The 20,986-nt window shown below is 37.4% G+C and overlaps 1 protein-coding gene across 2 annotated transcripts in view; it reads right to left on the bottom strand.

Annotated features, from left to right (window-relative positions):
* Positions 1–12,636: 12,636 nt before the first annotated feature.
* LOC121323048 (nck-associated protein 5-like) overlaps positions 12,637–20,986 on the bottom strand; it is a 129,309-nt gene continuing 120,959 nt past the window's right edge. For both annotated transcript variants that reach the window (XM_041263770.1, XM_041263771.1), the window contains exon 18: positions 12,637–13,985. In XM_041263770.1, coding sequence (XP_041119704.1) covers positions 13,701–13,985 — 285 coding nt within the window. In that variant the 3' untranslated portion in view covers positions 12,637–13,700. The remainder of the gene's footprint in view (positions 13,986–20,986) is intronic.

Here is a 20,986-nt window from a genome sequence, read left to right as displayed (position 1 = left end):
ATTCAGATGGGACGGGAGATGTTCTGTGTGTTGATACAAACAAAACACATCTAAAAAACCCTTACACGACAAGAAAGATAAATGACAAAAATTAAGCAGAGCGGGGGCATTATCAGTGCATCAACAAATGCTGGAGTGATTAGAGCCAAAATGAAGTTGTGCAGTCAGGGCCATTGCAGGACAGTCGTGGAGGGCCTACGCTAACCCATATTTTGGGGGCCCTATGCATATTAAGGCAAATAGTGTTAATCCAGCCCTGCGTTGGGGTGAGGCCAAGTTCAGACGGATGTGTCAGAGGCATGCCGAACTCAATTCAAGCACAGCATGTTGACCCGATTGAGCACATGAGTAGAGCGCCACCTGAAACAATTAAGTTCGTCTCAACGGTTTTTTGACGCGAGCACGCCTTCCCCTGCCGCTCCGTGCGCCTCTGGTGCACCTTGATTTAATAAGGAGTTCCAGCGACGAACTGATGAACTGAGCTGCACTAATGCTAATCTACACAAATGATATGCAAATGATATGCTAAACAGTGTAGTGTATCCCACAATGCTACACTAATCACCCGTCAGATTCAACCATGGAAGAGCCCACGGAGGAGCAGTGGTCAAGCAGAGGGAGACAGCTCGTTGGAAGAATGTATGGAAATGTATTTTAACTGTTTTATAGATTTCATGTTCTTAATTTAAATTACTGCAAAAATGGGTGCTTAATGTGTTTTTATGCAGTCATCCGCCTTTACTGAACCAAATCATTTATTTCTCCAATACTGAGAGATAGTATTATTCTTATTCTTATTATTATTATTATTATTACAATAATGGAGACATAAATGGCGGTTAAATGTGATTAAAACTTGTTTAGCTGTGTATTTGTATTGTATTTGTTTGACATGAGCGAACTGCGCCAGTATGAAACCAATTGGTTCATCGAATTTAATGAAGTGCGGTTTCAACGCGTACTTAATTTCAACTGAGTTCAGCACGCAGCAGGAGCGTCAGTCTGAAACTGGCCTGAGCGGAGCAGAGCCAGCCAGTTGTATATGGACATTTCCAGCCCGCTCTTTCACAACACTGAGAATAACTAATAATTATAATAACTGAGCATGGTTTTATTTTTCTTAAATACATGTTCGGCCCTGGAGTTTGCACAGAAAATTTTAAAAAAAAGAAGGTGACAAACTATTTTCCATCATGCCTGTGCATGGTAAACATTATTTTTCCAGTTTCAAACCAAAATTAGGCACACTTATGTTTTGCAGACTTAAAAATTTAATTTTTTAAAAAAGCTTTTATATTCAGTGTGATTGGTGTTGCACTTTATAATTCATAATGGAGGGGAAAATATATACTCTCCCGATTGTGGAGCTGCCATATAAAAATGTGAGAAACGTCATCAGTGTGTCCACCTGTCTGTTGTTATTACATAGCCTATATTGTTCATATACAGTTCTATGGTTATGCCCCAATACAGCGCTGTGAACACGGTTTATATTTTCTGCACTCTCAAGGATAGTTCATACACTATAGGGTGGTCTGTCAGCACCATTGAGACTCACTCATATGTGTTCGTGGGTTGCTTTGAGCTCCCTGTGAGATATTCGGATATAAGCAAGCCCAGTATGAAGCTAATTTGATACGAATCATATGCAAAGTGTGAAATAGGTGAGTCCACCGTACATGACATCATGGTTTTGTCAGAGAATTGCAGTTCAGTACAGTGTTTGTTGTTCTGTGCATATTTAAAGTGGCTATCAGGATGCTATGCCACAGTAAGTGCAGATTGAATCCTATCTCTATTATAACCATAGGGTGCACATAGGAGCTGTTAAGTCCAGTTAACTTGGGGCCACGCTCCCTTTAAATATTAATATACAGAAGTGATGACCTTCTTGGCTCGCTGTCCTGCATTGCTGTCTCGGAGGGTGTAAGAATTGACAAACCATATAACTCCAGGGCTCAGCGCTGCCTGTCATCCATACAGCACACAGGCCCCTGAGTTAAATGCCAGCAATGTAATTACACTGGGAAAAGCATGTGTTAAACATACATGGTGTGTTTGTGCAGCTGAACTTGGCTTTTCAATTTGAGCCCATATTTAAACCTGTGACCCGCATCCAATCCACCAGGTGTGTGGCCAGGTCACAAGGACAACCAATGATCTGTTCAACTAACTCTTCGTCGTGGTGTATAGATGTGGAACAGCCTGGAACACCTAGAATGGCTTTCCCAGTGGCTTTAATTCATTTTAATTTTCATTTTGTGCCTGTGTGGTTAATAACTAGCAGAAAAACAAAGCTAAGCCTGAAGAGGGTACTAAGTATTATTCTGTGATTTTGTGTTTATTTTATGGTTTAACCCACACGGCACAATACGTTTGAGGCAATTCTTGACTGTTCATGTCCCACTAGTACAGCACGGCACACCTACGTTTTAATCCCAGTGCAGCATCTGGTGGAGTCTTCAGCTAGATGCACACAGCACTGGAAGCTAATACAACTGTCTATTATCATTTACTGTTTTCATCTTTGCAACATTTCAATTAATTACAAACTGTATGATTTTTAACTTCATAATTGTGCAGCATCTAAAATATGAAGTATAATTCCTACACAAATACATTTCAGAGCCAGAGGGTGAACCAGTAACCTTTGAAGATATTGTTTGTTTATGGTTTCTGTTTCATTTTTCCATTTATAGGGATGCCAGAGCACATAGCCAGTCGCTGGTACTGCTATAATAACGCCCACGGGCAATCAGTGGTCATCAGTAGTCATATGTTTTTGTGGACCTGTCTAATGGACATCTTGCACAAACGTTAGTAGACACCTTACAGCCTTGGTCCCCTAAATATACACAGCCCCATATACGCCCACACACAGTGTCCTTTTGCCCCTCTGCTAGAACTGCCAAGGGATATCCTAATTAATGCAAGTTTCAGTAGAGAGTTTGTGTTCCAGGCACCCCTGCTAGGATCTATTCTTAACCCTCATGCACTCATTTGGCTTTGGTCTCAAACCCCTGTGTTTTTAATTGGTCACCCCATCTGATTTCTATTTCTGTGTGTCCCGGCTGGCAGTATGTTCCACTTTGCAGTATACTTTGCTTTGCAGTAGATATATGAAATGTTGTTTTCAAAGCTGTCTGGTGAAGACAGCTTGTGAGCAAGCAGTTTGAACCTCGTCTCACGAGACTGAGGGCCTAGGAAGAGCCTTTAGATTTGTATAATAATAGGAAAGAAGCATTGATGACATATTCAAACATGGTTTTCTTGACAATGACCTTGGGACATGCCATTGTATTTGTTGCACAGTTTGGTCATAAAATGTGTTTTTTTTAAAAAAAAAAAGCTAGTGAAAATGTTAATGTTCAATTGACTACAGTCTAGTAACTTATTAAGGATATTTGTCATTGCTGTCAAACCTCTTTTGGCTGAAAAAAAAAAAAAAAAATGATATTACTAGCAGGGTGGCTAAATGTAATTTGCCCTGAGAATGTATTTGTTGTCAACACTTGCAAGTTAGAAAATATAAGATGCAATATGCTGATAAACTGGTTAAATATTATGCTCTTATGGGATTTTGATGGTAAAAGAAAGGACTGGGACTTTTCAGTATGGCTCTGTAGGTGTACATGGCATTGTCTGTAAGTGACACATTGTGGCTTACTTTTCTAGATTAGTATGGCTTAGCTAATATGATTAAGCATGCATACAGAATATTAGTTTTTTGAAGGCAAAAAGCAAGTACTTCCTATAAATCAACTTAACAAATATAGTCATTTTGAAATGCTTTCTCTTGACATAAACACTTAAATGAATACCATCTGCATTATGTCCAACTGAAGCCTCATCGCATATGGGAAGAAACAAACATTACGAAATGAAATGTGGTTGAGTAATACAGTTTCAACAGTACTGTTTTGGTAATATAACCAAACTGCCACACACAACATTTTAACTAACTTACTCTTAAGTGCACTGAAGAAATATCTGGGCTACATTCTGCATTAGAACAAAATCCCTAGCACTATCATTTTATAAATGATCAAACCTTTTTTCATACATTATCTTTATACAAATTTCAGCTGTAAGCTGTACTTATCAAACTGACTGCAATTTACAGCTTGGTAACATGGAGAACTACTGGACCAGTGTTAAGAAACCATTTTAAACAATGCAGGGCACAGCAGAAAACATGATACCATCGTACCTGGACACATTTAAAATTTATGGCAGGAACTGTCAAGATGAATTTATAAATGTTCAGCATCAGATCACACAGCTGCGCAGGGGGTGGGTCCAGTGGCAGCAGGCAGGCAGACCGAAGAACGGACAGCGGGAGCAACGGCAACAAAACATCTTTTAACACCAAAATCTCTTTAGAGGGACCCAAATATTTTGTGAAAAGCTGAAAGTTTAAGAGATATTTTTTAAACTATTTATTTTCAAAATGGGATAGGGAAATGTCGTAGCTCAGGGAGAAGGAACATAGTGATCAGAATGGAGAGTTTTGAATTTATTTGAATACTTATTTTTGCTTTTTTTCACTACTTTAATTAATCATTAGTGCCTGATTCAAATTCATTCAATATCTCATGTACATTTACATAAATCTCGTCGGTCATGTTTATTGCGATAAATCCCAATATGTCTGTCATTTTTGTTTTTAAATTCTAGTGTATGGATATCTGCCAGTGATTTGCCCATTGTTGAAAGAAGTGCCGACCCATGGTGATATGCTGTAATAACAACGCTCCCATATGACCTGTTTTGACCAATCAGGATAGATTATTTAAAATACCCATTTTATAATAATAATGAACTAATACAGTATTTTCAATTGAAACTTCTCTATAAAACTGATCTGTTGCTGACACTTAGCTCAGTACCATTGTCAACTGGTACTGAGCTTGGAAGCCATAAAACTGCCTGGCAGTTTGGCAGTTATTATTATTATTATTATTATTATTATTATTATTATTATTATTTATTATTATTATTATTATTATTATAACACACAATGATGCCCCTGAGTCTGCAATGCCTGACCTGCATGTGTTTCACAGAAGGCATTATTTAGCTCCCTGTATACAGATGGATACATGTCCACTCATGTCTACTTCTTCAATACTCTTGAGGAACTCAGGGTCTGTGCTGTTCAGCCCAGTGTGGGTTGGCGGTATCCAGCCTTTGGTGTGGGGTTTCCCCTACGGGGGTCTCCTCACTGGCTCCTGCCTCTGCTGTGCCCTGCGTCTGTCCTTGAGGAGGGGGCTGGCTGGGTCTCGACTCATAGCGCAGTCTTTCAAGGTCTTGGCAAAAACCTTGACGGCCTGCTGGGGAAGTGCTGTGCTGCTCTCTCTGCCACTCTGCTCGCCCCCTCCCACTGCGAGGCCAGGTCATTGGTGCCAGTTTGGATCATGATGGTGCAGGAGCTACCCATGGTGGGCCGGGTGGGGGTTGCAAGGTCAGAGTGTGTGTCGGTGTGGGTCAGTGTGCCTGCCCTGGCTGGTGTAGCAGTAGTCTCAGGGCCGCTGTGTGGCCGGATGGCTGCGCTCTCTCGGGGAATGAGAGTGGGGTGGATGGTGTGCTGGTGTAACTGCTCTCTCAGGCCCTGCAGCTCCTTGGTGAGGGGTCTTCTCTCACTCCAGTCAGCTCGCTCCTCAGGGTCTGGTTGTCCTACTGTAGTCCCTTCACCTCTGCCCTCAGCTCACTGACTGCAGCCTCGCTGTCCCACTTCATCTGGGTGACCTCGTCTCTTAGCTGCTGGGTGAGGTTGGCTTCAGTGAGCCTGGCCAGGGTGAGCTCCCTGAACTCAGCAAACTCCAGCTCTAATGGAGAGGCTCTCCTTCATGTGCTTGACAGAGCTGGGGAGTCTGGGGGTGAGGGGTGAGGCACAGGGGGGCTGTTTTGGGTTGCTGGAACTGTGCTGTCTGGGGCTATATTCCTGGTGACTGGGGTTATGGCTTCAGTGGTTTCATCAGTCTTGCTCTATATATTTATTTGATCATTTCCTGGGAGGGATTTTTCCATCCTAGCCTACTCTTTTAAAATCAGAAAACACTCAGTACAGTTCCATTGTGGTAAACATTTACAGTGAATATTGTACTGTCTGGATTTTATTTTTCCCCCATGGTGATCTGCCTTCCTCCGCCAATCCCATTTCTCTTTAGTGCTGAGTGCCAGGCAGTGGTTTGCTCTGTATGGAAGATTAGGTTTGTTTTAACCCTCTGCTCTCCTGTGAGACCGATGTCTGCATACAGACTATAATTTTGTGCTGTTTTTTGGCTTCTAACCTCTTTAGGGGACTGCATGTCACAGCTCAAGGGGCAGGGCCTCACTGCAGCACTCACATTCTCACTAGTCTCCATGGCAACCCTTGGTTTCCTTCCTATTTCCAACTGTCACCTGTTTACTTCCTAGCTTGATAGAGCTGACAGGATTTGTTATATTTAATATGATGGTATTTAAGAAGATTATCTTATTGTACTTCTATTTTTCTTTCTTTCCTTTGTCTTTCTATATATTTTTTCTGCTTTTTGTTTTCTTTTATTTACTGTACCTTTTTTTCTCTTCTGTTCTTTATTAGATGTAGGTTTCAGTATCTATTTTGCTCTTTTTTCAGTTAATTTCTTCGGTTATTTTGTTATTTGTTTTTCTGAGAAGAATATTTTTTAATGAAAGTGTTTATTATTTGTAAAGGAGTGTGACGCTCAGCAATAGATTGAGCTTTTTGTGTTTTGTTTCTGCCTTTGCAGGTACAGTTTTATCTTTGTTTTTTGTTTTTTTTAATTACTTTTATTTAAAAAATCTGACAGTTGCCTGTATTTGAAAGTAACTCTATAAAACACCTTGTTGAATGCTACCATTTCATAAATGTAGACTTTAATAATGTTTGGACAATTTTGAATGAAAATACAAACAAACTTTTCATGAGTCAAAATATATAACTAGAAAAAAATAACTCCCACAATTTTCTTTAACATATAAATTGTAACATGTTTTTTTTCACAATTAATAATAAATTATTCAATAATTTTAAACAACCGGTGAAAGAAACCGGAAGAAATACACAATTACATTCAGATCTAACCTGCTGTAACTTGTCTTTATTTCAACAGCACCAAAGATGTCCCTCAACATTTTTGCTCTGAGAACATAGACATCTTTCTGTTTACACCTAACACATATTCAAATAAATCACAGCTCCCCAAAGTGGAGCTTATAATTCTTCAACACTTTTACCAACCATTGCAACACTAAAATAGTGTTAGAAGATACTAACTTACTGTGAGTAAGTAGTTGTCAGTCTTAGCAATCCGACCACGTCTTGCAGACATACAGTGGCATTTTTGCAATTTTGTTGCCTGACAACCTGGAATTAAAATTGATTTTTATTTGGATTTCATGTAATGGACATACACAAAATAGTCCAAATTGGTGAAGCGAAATGAAAAAAATAACTTGTTTCAAAAAATTATAAAAAATAAATAACGGAAAAGTGGTGCGTGCATATGTATTTACCCCCTTTGCTATTAAGCCTCTAAATAAGATCTGGTGCAACCAATTACCTTCAGAAGTCACATAATTAGTTAAAGTCAGTCCACCTATGTGCAATCTAAGTGTCACATGATCTGTCACATGATCTCAGTATATATACACCTGTTCTGAAAGGCCTCAGAGTCTGCAACACCACTAAGCAAGGGGCACCACCAAGCAAGCGGCACCATGAAGACCAAGGAGCTCTCCAAACAGGTCAGGGACAAAGTTATGGAGAAGTAGAGATCAGGGTTGGGTTATAAAAAAATATCCGAAACTTTGAACATCCCACAGAGCACCATTAAAGCCATTATTAAAAAATGGAAAGAATACGGCACCACAACAAACCTGGCAAGAGAGGGCCGCCCACCAAAACACACAGACCAGGCAAGGAGGGCATTAATCAAAGAGGCAACAAAGAGACCAAAGATAACCCTGAAGGAGCAGCAAAGCTCCACAGCGGAGATTGGAGTATCTGTCCATAGGACCACTTTAAGCCGTACACTCCACAGAGCTGGGCTTTACGGAAGAGTGGCCAGAAAAAAGCCATTGCTTAAAGAAAAAAATAAGCAAACACGTTTGGTGTTCGTCAAAAGGCATGTGGGAGACTCCCCAAACATATGGAAGAAGGTACGCTGGTCAGATGAGACTAAAATTGAGCTTTTTGGCCATCAAGGAAAACGCTATGTCTGGCACAAACCCAACACCTCTCATCACCCCGAGAACACCATCCCCACAGTGAAGCATGGTGGTGGCAGCATCATGCTGTGGGGATGTTTTTCATCGGCAGGGACTGGGAAACTGGTCAGAATTGAAGGAATGATGGATGGCGCTAAATACAGGGAAATTCTTGAGGGAAACCTGTTTTTCAGTCTTCCAGAGATTTGAGACTGGGACGGAGGTTCACCTTCCAGCATACTGCTAAAGCAACACTCGAGTGGTTTAAGGGGAAACATTTAAATGTCTTGGAATGGCCTAGTCAAAGCCCAGACCTCAATCCAATTGAGAATCTGTGGTATGATTTAAAGATTGCTGTACACCAGCGGAACCCATCCAACTTGAAGGAGCTGGAGCAGTTTTGCCTTGAAGAATGGGCAAAAATCCCAGTCTAGATGTGCCAAGCTTATAGATATATACCCCAAGAGACTTGCAGCTGTAATTGCTGCAAAAGGTGGCTCTACAAAGTATTGACTTTGGGGGGGTGAATACTTATGCACGCTCAAGTTTTCTTTTTTTTTGTCTTATTTCTTGTTTGTTTCACAATAAAAAATATTTTGCATCTTCAAAGTGGTAGGCATGTTGTGTAAATCAAATGATACAAACCCCCAAAAAATCAATTTTAATTCCAGGTTGTAAGGCAACAAAATAGGAAAAATGCCAAGGGGGGTCAATACTTTCGCAAGCCACTGTATCTACAACTTCACTAGTGTTGTTTGCACCCCCTGTCCCAGCTTCCATTGCCTTAAAGGGATACCTTGGTAACAAAGCACAAGCTAATCACTAAGTAGCACTAATAAATGGTTAAATTACATATACAGGGAATTTTCAAATAACTGTCACTTTGTATTTATACACTATAAAAGAAAAGTAAACAGTGCAGTAAACTTGTTGATTTAGATATATTTTATTTCTTATTAACGGTATACAAAACAATAAATCATCTTATAACAGCAGTATTACAGTGTATTCAAGGGTCTAGTAATGTATGTGTGTGTGTACATATCTTTCTCAAGGGAGCCTGTGTTTGAATCAAAACATTGGAGGTATTTATAGGTTTTTGACAGCATGACAACTTCTTGTTATTGTTTATTTTCAAATCCATGATTTATTCTTACATGATGCAGTGGTGTTCTATATATTGTGACATCATTTTTACTTCTATCGTTAAATCTGTATTAATTCTAATTAACATTATTTTACATAAACTTATATTTATATTGTCATGCAATGCTGGCTCTGAATTTTGTTTATTTATTTTAAATGTTATTTAGTTTATTATTTTCTTAATTAGTTCATTATTTTCTGTTGAGTCCTGCTGACACAATCGTGTTCAGTCCATTTATACATATGTCACGTTGTCTAATTTTAGCTGTTCTAATACTGCAAAGTACATCATTTATGTCATGTCATTGACTGGTGAAGTGGTGTACTATTGGTTCATTCATTTTTTTTATATTTCTAGTTAATGAAAGGTGGTTCTGTATAATTTTTTATAAAGTTGTTCCAGACTCTCTAACATATTTTATTTCATCACATTTTTCACAGGCTATTCCATAAGCAACATTGCTATTTTTACAATAGGTATTAGTTTTTAGTGAATATGTGTTGTTCTTATGTTTAGTTATATTTTTACATTTGTCCATGTATTTACACACTACATGTACTAGTGCATGTATTTGTAGAACCTATTCTATCAATTATTCTTTTATGAACTAAAATATCACCTAAATTAGCTTCTCTTTTGAATGATACAACTGGGGCCTTAAGAAATAATTTTTAAAATGTTTCTGTTAGAATTTAGAATCCGCAAGTGTTTCCAAACTATCTTAGTCATTGATAGATTAAATGGTAGCCATATTAGCCCAGAGATGATAGACAAAGAGAAGGAGATGTGATACCTTTTATTGGACTAACTAAGTAATAATTATTCACAAGCTTTCAAGACCTCAAAGGTCTCTTCTTCGTGTAAAAGTAGGAAAGAGACCTAAAAAAGAATCGCTAATCTCTTAAAAACCATAGCGGCACAAACCAGCACAAATGCATGGTGCTGGTTGTAGAGGGGCCAACTTCACAGAACATGAAGTGAACACATTAGTTGACCGCACCCCTTAAAAAAAAAAAAACCCTTAAGTTTTCAATAGATGATCAACAGTGTGGCATGAATGATGGATGGCTCAGTGAGTTCTACTGCTTGATATACCTCCAGAGAACCTAATTTTATAAGCATCAGCATCTTCATCAAATTCTTTTTTTTTTTCTTTTTTTTTCCTGAATAGCTCAGATGAAGAATTATTGTGTTGGTTCCTAAATTTGCATATCTTTTACAGTGGTTTTCCTTACAACTTGATTCAGCCAGTTAGCTTTGTGAAAATTGACATTAGTCAGTCTGTGTACTACAGAAAACCTTTGGAATAAAATAGCTCCAAATTTAAATGCACATTTTGCAAGCTTCAACAGGAAGATAACATGATGTTGTGGTCCTCAGGCTACTGTCACCCATGAATGAGGGTCAGTGAATTCGTCAGTAAAATGGTTAGTGTCTGTCTCTCTTGTCTGTTTATTTGACTCTATAAAACTGGTCCTAACTGAGATTTTTAGATTGAATGAGATGGAGGTCTAAGGTTCCTCTACATCTTTAAAGAGTTTAGCTACTGAGAATTCAGACCATTGATAATATTGGGCTTACTTCCTTTTAAAATGAAAGCAGATACCAGGAAGCACTTTAAGCATATATGAGATGCTGGAGTCTGTTCAATTGATCTACATGGTGGCGTGTCTAAATACAGCCACTGTTTAAAATAACAAGCCAGAGGATATGAAAGCCAGACATTTAATGATTGAAATGACTGCTGTAGAGTAGATCAATTGAATAGATCCTGTTGTCTTTGAGCTGGGGTGCAGAAGTGCATCTAATTTTAAGAGGGTGACGACACAATTAACTCCCACTCTTTTTTTTTTCTTTTTTTGTAAATTGGATCTGTGTCCACCATTACCGTTTACATTCCACGTTGATTGAAAATACAACCTCCAATAGTTTTCAAAAAGAAAGCATTGCTATAAAAGACTGATTGTTTAACATTGTAAATGATAATTTTATGGTATTGCACATGCATGTTGTTCAACCTATTAGGGTGAGCGAGTTATGAAAAGTGGAAAGCCCAGTCAACGATGAAAATATGCAACACTGAAGTTGGACACTTTATACTTTACTCACATAAAATAATGTGATAACCTGGAAAGTAACCTGAGAAATCCCAGGTAACTCATCCTATAAAGCCCCATACTTTCGGTGTATAATGGGACAGTGGCAAGCCCCTAATTCATCTTCTAGAGGGGGCTTGGACAAGTTTTAATAACATAGACCTCTGTCCTGTCCAAGCTGTGCATCCCTGGCCATTTAGGCACTATGGAATGGACCTGAAGATATAGCAGCATGACATGTTTCTCAATGGCCTCTGGCCATTTCTGGGTTCACACAATAGGACACGGATGGAGAGCAGTATAACAATTGCAATGGTATAAAGGAACAAAGTCGTTTTTTACTAAATATTTTATTCTGTTAAAATAGTATGGTTCTGTCTTTGCACTTGCTTAAAAAAAAGTCCTATAGGCTGATACAAGAAGAGCAAAGAATAGTTTTCAGAAACATGTTATTAGCTGTTTCTGATTTTCACAGGTTCAGAGGTTCAAGGTCAACATTTTGTGCTTAAAAGGGGGAGGTCTTAGAAATGTACAGATAGTTATGGGATACAGCGATCAAGGACAGCTATTTTAAATCATTCAGACCTTTCTGTGAATTAAGACTAACTGGGAATCGAATTTTGCACCAAAAGAATTATCTCTTCCTAGTTTATGTTTTCCATTGAACTTGCCAATGTTGAAAGTCTCATGATGAACAATTGTTTTTTAGCCAGTCTGGATTTGCTTTCCTCTCACAAAGAAAATGTATCACTTCAGATAATGACAGTAAGCACTGACCTAATGTTTAAACGGTACTTAAAAGTGAAGTTGATAGCCTTTTAAATGTCATTTCCAAGCTTTAGTGCAATTTTTAAATACTTTAACTTACAGTATCTTGACAGTAATGTGCAAGTGATGCAAATAATCACATATATGTTGATAAAATATGCATAATTATTGCAGATCAATGTACTTTTATTCCACACACACACACACACACACGTACAGGCTACAATGTATCCTATCAACATCACCTCTGATCATCACCGAGACAAAGGTTGAACAATACTAAACCTCCAAAAGTGCCACTGATGCCCATAACTTCTGTGTCTTCCTGCTAAGTAACTTTGATCTGTGGTGAAGCGTTTTTCCACAGCAGTAGTTACCTCTTCTAAATACGAAACAAGCCCTTTATAAAACTTAAAAAATGAAAATCATTTTATTTCTTTCTGACAACATCATTACATAAAATGTGGCATCAGTTCTAACGTGACAGCAAAAATTGCACAAATTATTACCAAAGTAACACTGTTGGTACCATATTATTTTAAAACGTAACAATTATGGGGGAAAAAAAAATCTGAAATAACACAAATACAGTAATTTATAGTTCCATTTACAAAAGTAGGTATAAATACAGCACAGCTAGAAAAATACAGGTGTCCTTTGAAATAGACTCTCCTTACATATGAATACAGCTTTCATAGAAAAAAAAAAAAATGAGACAGTGTGTTTTTTTGTTAGCACCATGAAATGTGAGCTGTGTAAATGTGGATATTAGACTTGGTTTGCCAAAAAACCCAAAATACAGTTAAGGTGATAAGGTTTGTGTCAGTAGATTTAACAGAACAGTAAATTAAACATAGTATTTTCTTTTAGTAACAGATTTACAGACATTCACACTTTGCATTTAAATCAAAGAAATCTGACTGTGTGTTACATTCATTGTTTTAAGATTTTTGTTTCTAGTTCAACAATGTCATGTTGGTTTATGTATGATCCGAAACAGAACTGGTAACCCTAAAAATACACAGTTTGCACAAAAATACAGAATTTAACACATCAATAAACATATAATTTAAATTACCATGAAACAAATTAACATTATATTTTAAATCTTCAAATCAAGTTTTATGTCTTAATAATTTGTAAACTTGGGTGATGGCACCGACTGATAATATTTATTGCTTTATTTCATTTTGCTACAAATATATTTTTTGTTTTAATTTAAAGAAATCTCTGTACAGTATTTATAACAGTGCAAAGTTACAAAAATCCCATTATATAAAAATCTAAGTTAGGCTCTGCCATCAATTTACGGTTTCCAAATATTGTCCTTTTTTTTTTTGCACCTGCTTTCATTTCTTACACCTTAGGCTTCAATGGTGGTGTTCTTTTTTAAAATTCCACCAGTTACATTAACTTCTTTCCTTGTTATAGTAAGTGCTCTCTCAGGAAGAAGTTCAATGTGTACCGTAGAGTCTCTATATGTCACTGGAGACTTGGCTGGCACAGGAGGAGAAGCTGTCATATAAAGAATCGCTGAATGATCCCAGATTGTCCACACCAGCTTTACCAGAACAACTAGAGCAGGCTTCTTCATTCCCAGCATCACCTGCTTTCTCCCCTTCAGCCTTGTTCGGGCTCTTCTTCTCCTTCTCCAGGAAAGGGCCGCTGTCGCTGTTGAGTTTATTAAGAGACTCGAGGGAGATTTTAGGGAAGCCAGACATCTTAGGTTCTTCCTTCTTCTCTTCTACTTGTTTCAATTTCTGCAATAAAAACATAAATAAATAAAGTAATTAAATGTGATTGTCGTATAAAAACAAAAATACTATTATGTTTCAAAGGATTTATCTAGTCATCGTGAACATTGTGTCACTTCCAGTAAAAAGTTGATTCTTACAATGACAGCCCCCATTGCTAATTTCTGTTTATCTTGCTGGATAAAGAGACAGCTATCAGCAAGGTTACCTTAACGTATGAAAAGTTGATATTGTTTCATACCACACCTTCAGCAAACCAGCAAACAGGTGAAGTTATAATTGATTACCTGGCCTGTCTATTGGCATCCAAAAAAAGAGAAAATGTTATCTAGTGGTAATCAAAGTAGGCTTAATTTCTCATTAATTTGCAGTGTTTCAAATCTTGGGAATTTTGTCACACCAAAATGGTTGCCAGTAAAACCCACCTGAAAAGGTGCTGGCACTTGTTTATCGGTGATGACAGCTCTTCAAACACTGAACATTAGATTATTTTTGTAGAATTTAAAGTATGTGTGGAAACATTCTTCCTGTGATTTCATAGCATCTCCCTTGAGCTTGCTGGGCAAGCAAACTAAAAACAATAATGTTGAAGTGTTACAGAGCTGCAAGGAACCATTACATTACAAGTAATAACAGCTGCAGCAATTTACAATACCATCTGCAAATCGTGCAAGAAATTAAATATGGCTCACCAATCCCATTACATGATGTGACGGAGTAGCACTTGGAATACTGTGTCACCACAGCACCAATGGGACATTGTGGCCCTGGAGAGAGTCCAAAGAGGGGGGAGGAGGGGGAGGGGGAGGGGGGAGGGGGGGGGGGGGACTTGATTGAAGTCTTTAAAATCTTAAAAGGAGTTGACATAGTTAACCCTAAAGAATACTTTAAGCGTAGCACTGAAACAAGGACTATATGACACACAGTAGAGATAGACTGTGGGAAGGAGACATTTCACACTGAGAGTGGTGCGGGTATGGAATGGGCTACCTAGTCATATTGTTGAGGAAGACATGGATCCTTTAAGACTCAACTTGACAAAGTTCTGAGACCAGTCAACTACGAGGAACCGGACGTGCTTAAATGGGCAGAATGGCCTCTTGTTCGTAAATTTTCAAGCTCCTTTCATTTAATGATTAGTTCTCGGTATTACTTTCCTATCTAATTAGCCCGCCCGCTGGAGTAATTAAGAGGAAAAGGATCTTTTAACAGAATCTTCAGGGCAAATTAGGGGAGATATAAGGGGACATTACTTGTAAAATGGAACCATTTGACTTATTTACATAAGCATTTTTTTTTGTACTTAAAACAGCTTGAGGGAATGTTTTTAAAATATCCACAGATGAACACAATTTTCATTTTGAAACACCATCTGCATATATTAACTAATGAGAACAAATAAATCCTCTAGTGGCTTTCTATCAACCAAACACAAAAAAAAAAAAATAGAATATTTGATTTAATGATTGTTTATGCATATTTTCACTTACTACTTAAAACATTTTCACTATTATTTAAAAAAAAATTATTTAAAATTGGTTTTGCATTTAACTATTTAAACTCTGCATATCTGTAAAGGGGTATAGCGAAGATGATCACTTAAAAAAGGATGTCTTAAAATTACTCCTTACTACAGTGAAAGAGTTAAAAACGCTTTAAAATGCCGTATTCAAATTAATGCCGCACTCAAATTAACACCTCACTCAGATATCAGCTTTTAAATAGACGCAACCCTTGAATGAACACTGCTCTCAATAAAGAAACGTAAAGGTATCAATCCACCATGTAATACAAACTAATGTACCAACACCTTAGTAAGCAAATTTTATTTTATGGTACTGTCCCGACAGACAACCCAAGAACTACTAACAGCACAGCAATCTTTAATGTCAGCCAACACAGCAGGTGATAAAATAAGGGCTGTCCGTTTACCTCGTCCTCAGCTTGGAAAACTTAGAGCTTTGCCGGTCACTGTATTGCTATCCTAAAGCTGGCCAAAGACATCTTCTTGTAGGGAGTTTAGTTTAGTTTTTTATTCAATTGGAATTTTACTCAGTCCTGTACAATTTATATATATATATATATTATATATATATTATATATATATATATATTATATATATATATATATATATACACACACACACACACACACACACACACACACACACACACACACACACATATACTGACAGGTTAAAGAAGGATTTTTAAGTCTTGACACAGTTGAGACATGGATTGTGTATGTGTGCCTTTCAGAGGATAAATGGGCAAGACAAAAAATTGCCTTTGAATGGAGTATGGTGGTAGGTGTCAGGCGCGCCGGTTTGTGTGTCAACAATTGCAACGCTGCTGGGTTTTTCATGCTCAACAGTTTCCTGTGTGTATCAAGGGTGGTCCTCCACCCAAAAGACATCAAGCCAACGGCAGGCCAGTGGTGGAAAATGGCTCATTGATGAAAGAGGCCAAAGTTTTTCTTGATTTCACACTGGAGGTAAGCCTTATCACTGTACACATTGTGGCAAGACATTTGCTTTCTCCGGTCAAGTGAAAAAGCATAAATGCCAGTTTTGAAAATGCAGATTATGGAATTCAACGAATCCTCTTTTTTTCAGAACATTTCCACTTTCTGTCACTTTTAATTCACTTTGAAATATCAAGCTTAAAAGGGTCCAGTGGCTCATTTAAAGACTCAGCCTTTTGAAGTGTGGGGTGAGCTATGTGATCGGGAGCTCGCTGGTTAAAATTCTCGTCACAGAGTTGCCGATGGTGACCCGGAGGCCCACAGAGACTCTGCATTTGTGCACTCAATTGCTAAGGAGAGAAAATTGACTTGGGTTGGTTCACCTCACCCCACCAAAGCGACCCCTACTGGTCCTGCACCAGACAAGGCCAGGCTATAGCTAGTCTTCCATCTTTACTTGGCAACATCCCCTGCTTAGGTTTTCCAGTTGAAAAAGATGCAATTGGCTAGACAGTAGAGACAGAGTATGCCCTATACAGTACACGGGTTACAGTGGTGAGGTGAAATTCAAATTAGGCGTTTGAAATTGGAAGAAAACCAGGGTAAATACCCAGATAAGCAACTTCTTCAGTACAATGAATGAAGGGAAGGCCATACAAAAGAATTCATGCGTGTTGTTTTTAAACTTAAGACCTACCGAGGCAAACATCGATTGCACTAACTATCCAAGATCATTTCAGACTACCAAATATTTAATTAAGGACTTATATCTTGTGCACTCAATGAGTCAATGGCAATTACTACATTCATCTGTCTCTTTCAGGCTTCCCTTTAATGTCTTTATAATTTACTCAGCCAAAGCCATTCAGCATGGCTGTGTATGGCATGAAAGATGCCCTGTGTTATGTAGCTTGATTTTGATTAGTGATTAGTGGTTGTGGTTTGTGTCAGCAGGGAATATCAATCACAGCTCCTCAACTGCAGCCTTCTAACACTTGGAAATATTATGTGCTGCTAGGGAGAACCCTTATCCTTGATTGGGTATAATTCTGAGAGGCAATTATTAATCCTGCTGCAGGAAGTATCTTCTTTAATAATCAGTTCTAACAGAATGCTCTGCAAACAAGTAAACAAACACCAGCAAGGCTACCTCAACCCCTATAATTTACTGCAACCATATAGTGACAAGAACAACGTTCCTTGACTGGTGGGTTTAATCCATCAAAATACTTCCCATGTGTTAAAGCTAAAGCTGTGAATAGTCGCTATAGGGTTAAAAAGCTCAGTCTTAATACTGTAGGAAGGAATACAAATTAAGAGATCCTGGCTTTGAATCCCAGTTTGGCTTCTCAGATCTGAACTATCTTTTTATCGATTTCTTAAAAGTCATGAAAAGGGTACCAGAAATATGGTGCGTGTATTTACTTGTTTTCCTATCCACCAATTAAAAATATATATATATATATATATATATATATATATATATATATATATATATATATATATATATATATATTTTATATAAGATATTCTATATTTATAAAAATTTATAAGAACATTTTTTAAATATGTTATATGTTATCACTGGTAAAGTTTGAGGGCATCACACACAAAATGGCCTGACTGCAGGTGCTGAGATTCAATCATTAACTAAAAGCTTACAGTACAGCAGAAATGTATGAAATCAAAGGCTACAAAGCATGAGACTGACAGAAATAGAGATTTTTATAATTACATTTCTAGAAGCAAACAAAAACCAGCAAACCATTGTTTTCCTAGCTTTAATAATAAAGTATGCTCTAAAGAAACAAATACAGCATTCCAGAAAGCAAAGAAAGGAAGAACAGCAAACAAAAGACATGAGCTTGCTTTGAAAAGACAGAAACAGATTAATATATATATATATATTAGGGCTTAATTAATTAATTAATTAATTAGGTCTTAATTTGAGCATTTAATTTGGACATACTTAATTTGAGCATTTAGGAGAAACACTAAATGGGTGAATACATAATGAAACAGTCTTTTAAGCCATCTGTAGAAAATTGATTAACATTTTTAATTGAAACGTGCTCTTGTAAACTACAAGCAATGTAACGCATTTTACTGTAAATTAATTTGTTATTTGCAATAGCTCCAAAAAAAATATCAGCCAATTAAAGTCTAGCTTTCCTTTGAAATAAGAATAATTTCAAATGTATACTATTCATAACATACAATGTGCATACAACACTAGTGTTTAAAGTATGGTTAATTATACATTATTATTTTACTGTCCACAACATCCTTTCCTTTTATTTTATTATATTTTTTTTTCTGTTTAGTTTTATTTTTTGGAAGACACCAATTAGTGGTAATAGGATCTAAATGATAGCAGATGCAAATGCCACTGCCACTTTGATAAATTAATGATGTCCTTTTGGGTACCAAGGTTATGAAAGCTGACAACTCTCTTTAGCGTGTTATAGTTTAGATCAACAGCCACGCTGAAATAAGGCTTGGGTTCTTGTCTTGATAACAAGAACACCATTTGTGAAGTGAAAAAGTGCTCAGAGTTAAAAACAGTTCTTGCATTGAGTGCATTTCCTTTGGGACCACATAATGTAATGGTTTTTTTTGTTTGTTTTAAAGAAGGAGAAAATAAACGGTCTAAATTAAATGGGATCTCAAACATGCTATTTGATTTTAATGTCACCTCACAACTGCAGCCCACATATTGATCAGGACTGAGGATCAATGGCAACCTCTGGTCCCAAACCACTTTTCACACCCAGCATGACTATTTTAGATTTTGTTTTATGCTTCAGAGGAATAACAGCGATATTGCACTGCAATAAAGATACACATTCTGTAAACTCCAACAGAATGTTTTCTTTGTGCATAGCTATGCCTGTTTATGTTAGTGTGTGTGTGTGTGTGTGTGTGTGTGTGTGTGTGTGTGTGTGTGTGTGTGTGTGTGTGTGTATTTATATATTTATTTGTCTGAACATACTGAGGATGAGTTTAAAGTTAAAGGTGCTATAATGTCACAACATCTGCCATTTCTCCCTGTGGCACCACTAGCTTTTATTTATTTATGTCTATGTTAGCATCATTTTTAACCAAAAACACAAATACATTTCTGAAATTCATTTGAGCTTTGAAATCATTGTCAGAATGATTAAAAAAACAGCATTTGCCAGAATAAAGTAAAGAGCTGCATGTAATTGACAAAGAGAAGAATGAAAATTCAAAGTTACAAAACGTAATGCAATTATAATCTGAGAAATATGTACTACAATTTGCAGTTTGTTTTCTTGTTTTCACGTATCATTTCTGTTTTGCAGCCCAGTTCATCCACCATATTAACTTTGCTTCTCCTACACAAATATTTACTTCAAACTTCTCCCAGGCAAAGGTTGATAAAGAAATATAGGAGGAGATTAGGGAATTAAGTAAAAACACAAACGCAGGATTCAGACTGGAAATTAAATCAAACCATCAAGCCTGCAGGCATTAACGAAAACAGCTACGGATTAGCAGAGATAATCACACTACCAGTTTAAAGTATTTAAGAATCTTACTATTTATTTCCATTTTTAAAAGATCAATGTTGTTTTTAAAGAAACTCATTGGGTGTGTTGGCTTTGTTATTTTCCATTGTCGGAGAGATTTCCTGCAATCTCTATTAAAGATCTACTAAAGAATGGAACAGTCCCTGGAAGAAGCCAACCTGTGAGCTGGGCTGTCAGGAAGTGTCTCAATGATGAATGGGGGACTGCTCAGGCCGTGAGGACTCTGATGTGAGCTGCTGAAGTTTACATCACTCTCCTGAGTGTTTCTGAAAGGTTATTAAAGACACTTAAATCACATAGTTCTTCCTTACAAACTAAAAGTTCTATTTGGTCACACCCGCAGAACTATTGATTTCTGATATCATTTAAAAAGCAACCCTGTCCACTGTCAGTATTCAGTGAACACCTCATTGAGCGGCCCTGAACCCACACTCAGTACTGCATGTGCAGCATGTACATACAATACAGCAACATGCACATACAACACAACAACATGTACATACAACACAGCAACATGCACATACAACACAGCAACATACACATACCACACAGCAACACACACAACACAGCAACATGCACATACAACACAGCAACACATACACAACACAGCAACATGCACATACAACACAGCAACATGCACATACAACACAGCAACATACACATACAACATAGCAACATGCACATACAATACAGCAACACACACACACAACACAGCAACACATACACAACACACATATACAATACGGCAACATACACACAACACAGCAACATGCACATACAACACAGCAACATGCACATACAACACAGCAACATGCACATACAACACAGCAACATACACATACAACACAGCAACATGCACATACAACACAGCAACATGCACACAACATGGCAACATACACACAACATGGCAACATGCACACACAACACAGCAACATACACATACAACACAGCAACATGCACATACAATATGGCAACATGCACACAACACAG

The sequence above is a fragment of the Polyodon spathula genome, chromosome 11, assembly GCF_017654505.1.
Source record: "Polyodon spathula isolate WHYD16114869_AA chromosome 11, ASM1765450v1, whole genome shotgun sequence".
In the NCBI taxonomy this organism is placed as follows: Eukaryota; Metazoa; Chordata; class Actinopteri; order Acipenseriformes; family Polyodontidae; genus Polyodon; species Polyodon spathula.
This window is presented reverse-complemented; position numbering and strand designations above follow the sequence as displayed.